At 39.5% G+C, this 13,407-nt stretch overlaps 1 protein-coding gene across 1 annotated transcript; it reads left to right on the top strand.

Annotated features, from left to right (window-relative positions):
• The first annotated feature begins 8,649 nt into the window (after positions 1-8,649).
• LOC126381668 (methionine aminopeptidase 1-like) lies at positions 8,650-13,405 on the top strand. The gene is made up of 6 exons (XM_050031127.1): positions 8,650-8,841; positions 8,916-9,186; positions 9,378-9,549; positions 9,679-9,973; positions 11,012-11,148; positions 12,236-13,405. The coding sequence occupies exons 1-6, from the start codon at positions 8,682-8,684 to the stop codon at positions 12,341-12,343; spliced, it is 1,143 nt and encodes a 380-aa protein (XP_049887084.1). The 5' UTR covers positions 8,650-8,681; the 3' UTR covers positions 12,344-13,405.
• The last annotated feature ends 2 nt before the right edge of the window (positions 13,406-13,407 follow it).

Raw genomic sequence — 13,407 nt, 5'->3', positions numbered from 1 at the left:
AAACCTTTTCTATTGTCTATTTAACTTATTTATGAATCTTAATAAAGAAAACTAATAATAAGTGGCTCATTTTGTCACTTTTTATGACGTCACCGGTTGCTTTTTCACACAAATTCCATTGTAATTTTAGTGTTTTGACGTTTAGTAAAAAGTAACTGATTTGACTAATTGGAAACTACCCTATTCTTCTTTGTCGAAAATAAATTAGAAACGTATTCAAATAAAGGGATAATCCGTTAATGTAGAGTCGACATGCCGTCTGGAGACAGTAACATTGGGACCGTTATTACAAGAAGTCCCGTCCGGTCCTGTCTCGATAAAGGCCGGAATTTGTCGCGCGCGTCGATCGCGACAAGCGAGTCCCGGATTATCTTGGATAGAGGAATTCCAATAATATTTCACTAGTCGCCCACTGGGATGCAGTGGTGCAAGTCATGAGATTATGTACCTACATGATTTTGAAGTAAAAAAAAATATAAAAATACGGAAGGTTAAATGGATCCCCCACATCCAAGGGATAAGGAAAAGAAGAAGAGAAGTGTTAGATTAAGGGTCAGGGGGGGTAGGGGATTATTATTTTCAGCACATGCATTTTCTTCTCGTAAAAGACAAAAGGACCGTGTATACCTTGTGATCCCTAGCTTGGCCTTTGGCGGCATAATAACTCGTATGGGGTTGGTAAACCACCTGACAGCCCAAGAGAAGAAGATTATGCTCCAAATCATCTTCTTTGCTTCGTCATGTCACATTCCTTTTAAAATTATCTTGGTTAAAAGACTGGAATGTTTTCGCAGATTGCCCAATCAGCTGATAGTTCCTCACTTACACCACAAGATGGAGTTACATGGTCTATAACTAACTGTGGACCTTTGCATAGAGCTGGCTTTGACGTGCCATTAATTTGGGTGCAGCTTCCGCCTACTGCCCTCACAACGATTAGCTCTTCCGACCTGCGTCTGGATTTACAGGAATTAAGGCTTCCAGCTGAGATCATGCTGTCATGCGCGTTACACCAAGAGCGGCTTGGCCTGGTTCAAATCAAACGAGTTGAAACTAGAACGCACAGTAACACAATACACATTTATACGTCAGCCTCGGTGGTCTAGTGGTTAGAGCGTTAGGCTCACGATCTGGAGGTCCAGGTTCGATTCCCGATGGGGACATTGTCGGAATCACTTTGTGAGAATGTTCTAAGGACTTTTCAGGCTTGAATCACCTGATTGTCCGAAAAAGTAAGATGATTCCGTGCTTCGGAGGGCACATTAAGCCGTTGGTCCCGGCTATTAGCCGCAAAAACACCTCCACTAACCCGCATTGGAGCAGCATGGTGGAATATGCTCCATACCCCCTCCGGTTGATTGAGGGGAGGCCTGTGCCCAGCAGTGGAACGTATATAGGCTGTTTATGTATTTGTAAACGTCACATTAACTCAATGCAAGTACGAATATAACGACGGTTTATAATGAAGAACGCGTAAGTGCCTTTTTGAAAAATCACATTCGTGTTTTTTATTAACAAAACCTCGCAATAGACACGCTAGTTTCGATCCAGGTAAAAAAATGTGACGTCAAAATTTACCCGAATTGAAAGTATTGTAATTAAAAGAAATCGAGGTATTGCTGAAGGAACTCAGAATGTGATTTTTCAAAAAGGCACCTAATAAGAAACTCATCATCTCCCTAGCATTATCCCGTTTTTAACAGGCTCCGCTTACGTAACCTGAAGATTTGACAGGTCCGGTTTTTTTACAGAAGCGACTGCCTGTCTGACCTTCCAAACCGCGAAGGTCACATACCTCCGAAAATGCATTTCTCGGGAATGTGGGTGGGGAACGCGACAATTAGGAACTCTAAAACTGAAAATTAGTGATGTCACATAGCGTAGGTATCTCAAATTACATAAAGTAACAAGCATCACGCCTATTTTTCCGAAGGGGTAGGCAAGGTTGTACCTAAAATTTTTCGATTGATTTTGTTCCTTTTAACAGTACCTGACCTATTATATTTTAATGTTAATAGTTTTTAGACTATTTGCAACTGCGCGAATCTCCACTCGTGTGGATTCACTTTATACCCATTTTCTCTCCTTCTTTTATTCTTCTTTATTCTTTATCCTTTCGTAGGTCCTTATTTCTTTGTTTTTATCCTAAAAGGAACCTCTGCGCAAAAATCTAACTTTCTAAATACAAGATTTTTGGTTGTTTCATATATTTAATTCATAAAAAATCACATCAGAAAACCGTAACAATAATAAACATAAACAATAAATAACTAACATAACATAATTATAATAACCCAATACTTATCACATTATCTGCGTCACACCTACCGCGACGGAATTCCGTACAAACCCAACAGGATAAGAAATTTTCCCCAAACGCGATAACTCAATAAGAAAAATAATGACCCCTGGAGAGAAAAAGAGGCCCTCAGAGATTAGATCTGGCCCTCAGGAAGTGAACAAAACACGGTTAATGGCACAATCTACCGCTTAAATTGCTTTGAATATTATTTCCGTGCGTAGGTACTTACTTATACGTACTTAGGCTTTTCATGCAGCTTCTTTTCCCCAGCTATACAGGTAGTGACAAGCTGCAGTAGTTTTAGGCGGATGAGACGTTCGTTATGTAAAAAATTACGATTCAAAGTGTAACTATGTTACCTACTGAATAAAGATATTTTTGAATTTGTACTTATCTTTAAATTTCACTTGTCTTACTTTTAGTAGTTATTAATAATGCCTAGCCTAACGCGTTATTAAGTAAGCCTACTTATTAGTTATATACCTACTTGTTTTATAAGAACGCATTCCAAATGTAGAGTTCTCGTATAATGAAGAGTATTCGCAAAATTTAATGACTTACTGTAGAGCTGAAAGTGCAGATATGAACAAAGGCTGGTAAAACTTCCTCCTCAATAAATTGAAAATGCAGCTCAACCTAAAACGGGCGCTCTCAACTTTCTCAACTTGCGCTTTTCGTTTGTTCTAAAAATAAATCCATCGGTCGCTGCGAGTGGCACGCGACGAGCCGCTTTGTCCGAAACCTTGAAAGCCGCCGCAGCCGCAGCGTCCTAGAATTCCGTCCGTGAAATAAAAACCCATTACCGCAAAACCTATTTGACCCAGACTGCAGATTACCGGACAGTATTAATTTCCCCTTTGAACAATTCCTCGTCTTGGAAATTGAATCAGCGTGGAGGATCGCGTTTTTTACAAAGTACCCTCGCGATTCGAGAGATTAGAATTTAATGTCGCACTTGAATTAATTCAGTCAGGAAGGTTGGGGTGCCGTAGATTGATATTGAAAAAGACTCTCCAAAATTCACCCAAATTAATAGACTTCCCGACACTTTATCTTTCTAATCATAAAAGATCAAGTTTCGAAAACAAGGATGTTCAAGGTTTTCTTGATTATTCGTTGAAAATTATTAAGTGAACTCTTAAACCTATTATTTTATTTTTTTTAATGATAATGACTTACTATAAAAATAAAATTATTTAATACGTTTAATCAAAAAGTAGTTCGTTTATGTAGAAATGTAGCGAACGTAGATAATTATAAGTACTTACCATGAATGTAATAACAAAGCACAATACGAGATACAACTTAGATCGCGGACCGGTGGCGGGAGTAAAGCGCGACGGGTCGTGCGCTCTCCTCAGCCGATCGAGACGATATGGCGCCCGAAGTGGGGCCGACCACTGAGGCTGTACCTACTCTAAACAATAGAGGTGCCTGTAAAGTTTACTCTGCCATGTATAGAGTACCCCGTAACCCATTCTTGTCGAACGTATTATGATTTACAGCGTAATAGTGGAATATACTGCTAGAGTGAAATTACACTTTGGCGCCCAAATTGGGGCCATTGGTTCTCGGGCGTTAGTGAAGTGAAATTTCTGAAACGATTAGGATATTTCTTTTGCTTATCTGGGATCAGCTGTGCAACTTAATTAAAGAATGTTTTTAAACAAACCACATAAACTTACATAAACAGCATAGACGCCCGAAATGCCCCAGACCGTACTACAATCCTTCCATACATTTTTTTACTATAATATTCTTTACATAATTATTATATACTTGGGATAAAGACGTAGAATATCATATTTGCAGTTTAGTCTTACAAGTTTATCTCTCTCTCTTTATTTAAGAGCTGCGCTCTTGTCGGTGGCGTAATCGCCATTACTCCATAGATATAGGGCGTGTAGGACGGTGGCGTGTATAAGTTTATCGCAGCTGCTAAATACGAAATTGTCTATTGCTGTCTTAAAAAAGGGCCCCATCCAGCCTTGCGTAACTCAATTTATTTATTTATCAGCGTGACGGAACAATTACTGCCCTCCCTTATCTTATCGAGCGCAGTTTAGGTAATCCCTACAATTAACGGACTCAACAAATGGGCCCGAATATCCAACACGGGGATTAGAAAAAGAAGAAAGTGGACTATAAATATCACTAATCCTGGACGTTTTGCTGGAGAAGCAATGACTAGGGTAGACTGAGGGCCAGAGGGAGCAGGAAATACGGAAGTCGATAAAACAGGGTGAAGTAAGCTGAAATGGGAATATTTGGCTATACTGGTGAGTAAAAGAAACAAAAAAAATTCAAATCTTATTTAGAAGTACATATTTTTTCTCAGACAGATAACCCACGCCCGTACCAATTTGGGCGATTCCCACACGCCACAGCACCCCGACATGGTTGACGGTGAAGCAATCGGCAAGGTTGCATTGACTTGTATGTAATCCGCTGATGCGTAACATACAAATATCGCGTCGTGTGAGAATCGCCTTAGGTAGCTAGAACTTTGAACTCTTTTTAGGACACTTCGGTGAATGTGCGCAGGAACTTCACGACTTAATTCCACCTACTCCATTACATGAGGAGCTCGGTGGCGTAGCGGTAAACGCGCTCGGTCTGCGATTGTTGAAGTAAAGCAACTTTCGCAATGGCCGGTCATAGGATGGGTGACCACAAAATAAAAGTTTTCATTTCCAGCTCCTCCGTGCTTCGGAAGGCACGTTAAGCCGTTGGTCCCGGCTGCATTAGCAGTCGTTAATAACCATCAATCCGCACTGGGCCCGCGTGATGGCTTAAGGCCCAATCCCCCTATCCATCCATAGGGAAGGCCCGTGCCCCAGCAGTAGGGACGTTAATGGGCTGATGATGACGACTCCATTACATCTACGGACAACTAGACGTCTGCAGGCATTTCATTTTTATGTTGTGGTTATGCCACCGATCCGCACTAAACGTTCTTCCTTCTTGATGCGAATAGCAAAGGACTGGAACTGTCTGCCGTCATCTGTTTTTCCAACTCGTTATAATCTGGGAGTCTTCAAGGTTAGAGTGAATAGGCATTTGCTAGGTAAGCGTGACCCTACATCACGTTGACACTTACCATCAGGTAAGATTGTGGTCAAACACGAGACTACATTATTAAAAAAAAACTACCTAGTAAAGAGAAGATAACTTTTCGGACACGTTTGTGATCTTAAGATGGAAAATTCAAAATAATTTATACAACGTCCACAAATTATTGTTTTCAAATCTAGCTAAAGACTTGCTATTCATGTCTCACTCCCATCTAAGGCGTAGGTGGCATTGGTAACTTGTCTATCTTTTTTTTTCGTCTGAGGTGTAGATACTTAGCTCATCTTGCGATGAATGTATCCCTGACTACCCTATTGAGATGTATCTAGACGTAGGCTTATAAGTTGGGTGGTTAATTTTCTTTTTAAAATTTTATCGTGTTATCAGTGTCGCACACAGTTGTTGTTGTGCTCTGCCTGGTGTGTAGATTTTTTTTTTTGACGTGACTTATTGCAGATTTGCCGCAGATGGCATTAACTACTTGGCCGGAGAAATGGGGAGCGCTGAAGGCTCTCACCCGGTACAACGTTTAAGACAACAGGCCTGAGGGTGCCCAGTTGGGCTGGTGTGTAGAGGATGGTAAAAAAAATACAGCGACTTTGAGTTGACCACGATATAATAATAATTAAGTAATTAGGCATACACAATTATTCCTTATTTACAGTTCGTTGATCGTAGAAGAAGAAAAAAGTATTGCCATTTTTATGTATTAAAAAGTAAAAATAATATTTTTTTGGATGTTGCCAACAATCAGTATCAATTTTATTCAGTAAACAAAGTTGAATCTTTGATCGTGACAGACAAGGACTCACCGGCAAACACATTATCCCCAAAAGGCGGAAAGGAGAGATTGCGGTGACAAATAAGATTATTTACAAAAGCTCTCACGTATAAACTGTATAGGAAAATAAAAATATCGTTATAAAACTTACGTGTACTAAAATCTTCAGAGATCTTTGAGTGAAAGAAAGTGTGTTCTACATGTGCTAGGTGGGTTTCCTCACGATGTTTTCAAGAGCCAACCCATCAAAGGAAAAAAAATACGAGACCAAGAAGGCGTCTAGGTATTTACGTGTGCTTGGGTGACACTCTTGGGCGCCCAGAGGACTCTTTGATACTGATCCTGCCGGTGTGGTCGACACTTTCCTCCCGTTGGTTCTTCCTCTTTTTCTCTCCAACATAATCCTTTCATACAAAGCTCTGACCCAAGGTTCACACCTAAGCACCCACAGGCCTGTTGTCATTTATGATCCAAACATGAATTCGTAAACAAATTCGACAATCATTGGTTTAGGCCTGTCCTGGATTCGAACCTGCGATCTCAAAGTGAGAGGCAAGCGTTATACCAACTGGGCTACCACGGCTCCATACTGGCATACACGCCGACACGTCACGGCGACACTGAGTCATATACAAAACAGACAATAAAAATGTAACAACTTTGATAAATGTGTACTTAAAATGTCTTAATCGGGCTTGAACCCGCGACCTACATTCTTGCTGCCATACAATTTAACCGCTGATTCATAGGCTAACGACAAACAAGGAAGAGCGGTCCGAAAACTTTGTATTGTTTTGTGAGCGTAAGTGGCGCATTGGGTCACTGTATTATGGTAAGTATATCTGTTTACATTTTGTTCCTGGTTACAATTATTACAACCCTCTCCGCGCTCCCTGTCTGTCCTGCCAAGTAGATAACGCCATCTGAGGGAGAAAAAATAAATTATATTGAACATTTCTTCGAAATATCACAGCTTTTGTAAAATATCTAAGTACTTTACTTCTCATAAACGTAAACATAAAGCAATATATAAGCTCAAAACCATATCCTAATTGAGGTACTCAGAGGTACATCCATCACAATATGAACTAAGTACCCACACCTCACCGAGCTTTCTGTTGGACCAAAGATGATGATGAAAATAAATACCTAACTAGATACCTTGTGGTACAGTTCATCTCGCTAAGAATATTTATAGGCTAGTACTACGCAGAAGCTTTGATAGTACCAAAAGTTATAATAAGCGAACAGTAGGCCTGACTGTACAACAACCCATATCTAATCGCTGAAAGGAGATACAAACCTATTAATATAAAAATAGAACGTACACTGATTTTAAACCAATGTTTTTCTGACGTAAACAGTTAAAACGATAAACAACGTCAAACTGACAGTAAAGCCAAAAGTATGTCCGTCTCAAATTAAAATTGAAGAAAAGTGAAATTTTCAAGTTGGAACGGTGTTTTTATAATTTTAGAAGAATTTGTTTTCATGAAATGAGTGATATAATTTCTGCGTTGGACTACCTTTACGCTCAAAGTAGGAACGCTTTCATTCGCTCCTGGGATCAACCGGAAGGACTGCTCTACAATCTTCGGGTTTTGGTTTACAGTAAGTAAATTGGATGTCATAATTTTCTTATTTTTATTCCTGAAGCCAGAAAGGAGTCCCCGCCGTTTCCGTATGATTACTGTCATGTCATTACTTTATCTAACCATTGGCTCTATCAAAAGTAAAATCTTATTTGTAGGTAGGTAGGCACTCAAAGTATTTGGAGAAAATAAGCCATGCTCTATAAACTTGCTATGAAGTCTTAAGTACCTAAATAATAATGTTGAACCGAAGTTCTGCTAATTTACAGAACATTATTGAAAAATTATAAAGCAGTTTACAAAGATGAGCGATGCGGTGGCCGTCCTACGCCAACCCTGTCTCTCAGAACCATGTTACGAAACAGAAAAAAATGTAGAAGAAGTAGAAGTAGTTGGTAAGATGGATTCTTGTTCTATGAAACTCTGCTAATACGATTTATATTTAAATTATTTTAAAAAACTAGTGTTTATTTTTATAATAATAGAATACTTTGAACGCATTATTTTATTTCTAGTGTTGGTTGCATTGGAAATAATAGTAATGTTGAGAGCGATCGATAAAACTATGCTCGATATTTTTATAGGAACTTCTTAATAATATTTTAATTCAATATTCCGGAGTCAGATAATACACTATTTAACATGATTTATAAACTGCACACACACACACATTCGTATGTCTTTATTAAATTTGTCCTACAATTGCATAAAATTACTTTATCTGATTTGAAGCTTTCTTCGAAATGTAAAAAAAAAAGCTATCACACTGTATGTTAGGTATAGTTACTGGATATTACAGTTATCGTTTTCTCGGAAGGATAGATAGGTAGGTACCGTATTTTGTTTTTTCTGTAAGCACATTACTATTCCTTGTTTGAATGTTGGCAGTACAGAACTTTGACGTTTAGGTTTGACATAACAAAAAATAAGAAAAATGGCTGCGATTGGAATGTGTGAAACTCCTGGCTGCAAATCCGTTGCACAGCTTCAATGTCCGACGTGTATAAAACTGGGTATACAGGGCTCGTTTTTCTGCAACCAAGACTGTTTCAAGAAATCGTGGAAGAATCACAAAATTATCCACTCGTTGGCGAGTAAGTTGTAGGCGAAATTTTAGGTTAAGTTCAGTGTCCGGTGACTGTTTTCGATTGTGTAATTTTTGTTTTAGAGGGTGAGAGTACTGATGGATCGAACGTGGAGTATAATCCTTGGCCGTCGTATACATTTACGGGGAAGTTGAAGCCGTACCCGCCGGGGCCGAAGCGCACGGTGCCGGCTCATATCGGTCGTCCGGACTATGCGGACCATCCGACCGGTTTCCCGGCTTCAGAGAACGCTGCGAAGGGTTCCGGTCAGATAAAAGTGTTAGATGATGAAGAGATCGAGGGCATGCGCGTCGCCTGCCGCCTGGGTCGGGAGGTGCTGGACGAGGCAGCCAAGTAAGTTTACTCATTATCAATATTTGCCATTGGCGTTCGTCCTTGACGTTCGATCTACTTTCAGTACAACAAATTCTTTCAGTGAGATTTATGCTAAATGAAGCATTTACATGTTTTTCCTAACATCGCAATACTATAGCATAAAATAACATCAGAACATAATATTAAAAACAAACTTTTTAATTTTACAGAGCCTGTGGTGTAGGAGTGACAACTGATGAGATTGACCGTGTGGTCCACGAGGCTTGCATTGAAAGAGAGTGCTACCCGAGCCCGCTCAACTATCATAACTTCCCAAATAGCTGTTGTACGTCCGTCAATGAAGTCATCTGCCATGGCATACCTGATAGCCGTCCTTTAGAGGTAATTTGCCTTGGGATTCTTTTTTGCTTAAGAAAATAAGAAGATAGGCACTGACTTTGTTTGTGTTTTGAATTGGAGGGAATTTGGATTGGTTAACATATTTTAAGCACAAATGTTTTCACTTTCCAGGATGGTGATGTCTGCAATGTGGATGTCACTGTTTACCACCGAGGTTTCCATGGCGATTTGAATGAGACATTCTTTGTAGGGAATGTTCCGGAATCCAGCCGTAAACTAGTGCAGGTCACATATGAGTGCTTACAGAAAGCTATAGAGATAGTGAAGCCGGGAGAGAAGTACCGGGAGATTGGGAATGTGATTCAGAAACATGCGCAAGCTAACGGGTTCAGTGTGGTGCGGTCGTACTGTGGTCATGGAATACACAGGCTGTTCCACACGGCACCAAATGTGCCACATTATGCCAGTAAGTGTTGTGTACAAGTATTTTTCAAACAAATTCTCTCTATAGTCATGACAATCTTATCTCAGGGCTTTGTATCAAAAGTATCTTTCAATAATTTGTCTCTCTGCCTTCCTCACTAGGGATCATTAGTGTGAGTGAGAATTTAATTACGTGTGTAAATAATTTATTACAATTATTGTTGTATTCCTATCGCAAAAGCAAATGCTGTCAGACGTCGGGGAAGGCCACGAAAACGATGGCGCGACGAGTTAGACCGCTGTTCGAAACAGTGGCATGGATAAGCTGGGGACAGGGAGGAGTGGAAGGGAAGAGAGGCCTTTGCCCTGCACTGGGACATTGAGGGCTATTAATAATTAGTGTATACAGGGATAATCGCTGGTTGATGTCACATCACATTTAGACTAAATTGTCTTATGGGGCCTCTACGTGTTGGCTTCGGCCCCACACACGCCTTCCAAAAGTCTGGGACTCCATAGTCCCTAAATATGGAAATGACAAACATAATAATAATTCCTATTAAGCTGAAGGCCTTGCTTTTTAGCAACATAAAATTGACTGAGTCATACAATCTTTTAGATTATAGGTTGGGTTCTGAACAGTACTGATAATGATTGTCTTTTTAAAAGTTTAAAATTGTTATGCAAATATGAATCATTTATTTATCATCTACGATTTTGTATAGAGTTGTGAGATGAGGTAACTTTTTACATGACTTATTGTAGAACTGTTATATTTTTTTTCTCTGGGAGTAACTACTATACCTTAACATTCATCAATTAACATAAAGGAAAGAATTGTTAAAAGGGAAACACTCGGATACCGCTTCCAGTTGAATGAGGGGAGACCTCTATAAGCTATTTATAATAATTATAATTATTAAGGAAAAGGCTGCCTTTTGCATTTTTGCCTTTAAGTCTCTATCTAGAGACTTTTTACATCTTAATTCTCTTTGTTATGTTGTAGATGTGTAGATGAGGGAGGGATCTAATAATGTAAAACAAATTGTCAACATTGATTTTAATTTGTATAAATTTTCAGAAAACAAAGCAGTGGGAGTGATGAAGCCGGGCCACTGCTTCACTATCGAGCCGATGATCAATGAGGGCGGCTGGCGGGACGAGCAGTGGCCGGATCACTGGACCGCCGTCACCGCCGACGGCTCACGCTCCGCTCAAGTGAGTTACAATATTACATAATACTGCTTCATACACGGATTGGGATCGGGTAGTGCTATTTGAGGTCAATAACCCTGAATGTTGTGGTCAATGTGGATATCACCACGAGATTTTTGATATATTTGACGTTATAATACTGTCACCTTGTATGTGATAAATAAAAGTAAACTTTTTGAGATGTCATGAGTACAGGCCTACAATTGTAAATGTGAAAGTTTTGAAGTACTATAATGTACGTAAGATACCATCATCACTAATTTGAGAACCACGCTCTTTTCGGTACAGTATTCTCCATGCTACATTTTTAGACAAAATAATAGAGCAGTGGTTTCCCTCTTGCCTTTCGCCCCGCAGTACTCTGTCTGACGCGACTGGGTTAGCGCCCAGAGTACTCAAAGCCGTACTGGGACACCTTTCCTCCGCCTCCGTATAGTACTGACACTTACTGCTGCCCTCTGTCAGGTTGCAGGTTACAGTCCCTGTGACTTGCCCCTTCCATCCTGGATTGCCATACTAATGGCCCATCTCCCCCTCTGCAACCTGTTGACGTTTTCACCCGTATCCCTGGTCAAGGGATATGTAAGATACAAATTACTAAAATAATTCATCGAATATTGTGTTTCGAGATTTCAAAATTTGGGAGGCATATCCATGTTAAGACAAATGTCGCAAATGGCACTACTTATCCCTGAGTTTAAGATTGAGCAGCCACAAAATGGATCATTGGCAGTCCACAATTATGTATTTCTTATCTAGAAACTTCCTGCCTTGCATAACTAAACTGTGGAATGAATTGTCGCCTGCAGTATTTTCAGACCAATACAACCTTCAAACCTCCAAAGAAAGAGTGTACTCCCATCTGAAAGGCCCGCAACGCACTTGTATGGTGTGGTACTGGTGTGCCGACAGTAATTGCTCACTATCAGGTGATCCATCTGCTCACTAGCCTCCTATTTTATAAAAAAAACTTCAACTTTCATGCCCGAAAAGATAGGCAGCTGAACATGTTTTTTTATATGCACCCAGTCCCACATAGAAGTAAAGTACTCATGTTAATAAGTTCTTAAATATTTATTTTATTTTCCAGTTTGAACAAACGCTGCTGGTGACGGAGACAGGGTGCGACATCCTGACGAAGCGCGCCGCCGGCCGGCCGTGGTTCATGGACCAACTAGAGAAGCTCAATAAGTCCTAGTCGTCTATCTACCTGCCAACTATCCACTGAGGTGATGCACTTACTTTGGTCTAACTTTGACACACCACTTTCAAAACAAGGGGAAGGCAGAGGTGTATAGTCCATGGTATACCCACTCCTTACCAGCTACATTTAAGTCCACACACTACATGTAGTAGGGGCGAGCCTATTGCCAATAACCGGGCACGAATCCAGGAAACCACGTGATATCAATTAACTATGATACTGGGCTATATTAATGCCCTTACAAAAGCATTTTATATCGCTATAAAATGCTTTTGTAAGGGCATTAATCAAATCGCTTTCTTGATTAATGGCCCTGCTTCTAAGCATAAGTAAAATTATCACCACAAATCTTAGTGGTAAATTTTAAAAAGAGTAACTGATTTGTTTCCCTATTTGTGGTAGGTACCCAGGTAGAGTGATGCGTCATAAGTTAAACTTAATAATTACTTAATAGTCGGAATAGCGTTCCTAAATGGCTGGTGAATTGGTTTTGATGTGTCAATATTATTGATGAAGTTAAATGTTGAAGTTTCCTATTCAGGAAAGTTGGTATTGACCAAACACCTAACATAATCTATAGCCATAGATATACACAACGCAAGATAAGTCTTTTCTGTGAAAATTGCCCTCTTGATAGTTATCTTAGAGATCTAGGAAAACAAGGTACTCTTAAGTCTTTATTAAAGTGCAATATAGTTTTTATTCAATTAGGCATAATATAATCTGCATGAATGTTTTACCTTAGTGGATCGGTGGTAAATATAGATTAGATAAAATGATTACTAAAGGAAAACTAAATGATAATAATAACTTTGTACAGTTTTCTTTTTAACATGCATACTTATTATGGATAATGTTTTATACGAAATTGTTGTGTTTTCTAGTTGTACGAACAACTGTGGTCGTTGGTGACGTAATGTTTTATATTACTCGTATGAAGTGTCGCACAAAAATACGCGGTCTATCCGCCGTTGAATAATGAAAAGTGATTTTCATAAATTTCATAAATTTGTAAATTTGCATAGTGGTTAATCAAAATAAATGGATTCAATAACACT

This window comes from Pectinophora gossypiella, unplaced genomic scaffold (genome assembly GCF_024362695.1).
Source record: "Pectinophora gossypiella unplaced genomic scaffold, ilPecGoss1.1 Pgos_78, whole genome shotgun sequence".
Taxonomy (NCBI): Eukaryota; Metazoa; Arthropoda; class Insecta; order Lepidoptera; family Gelechiidae; genus Pectinophora; species Pectinophora gossypiella.
The sequence above is the reverse complement of the archived record's forward strand: the minus strand, read 5'-3'. Positions and strand labels throughout refer to the sequence as shown.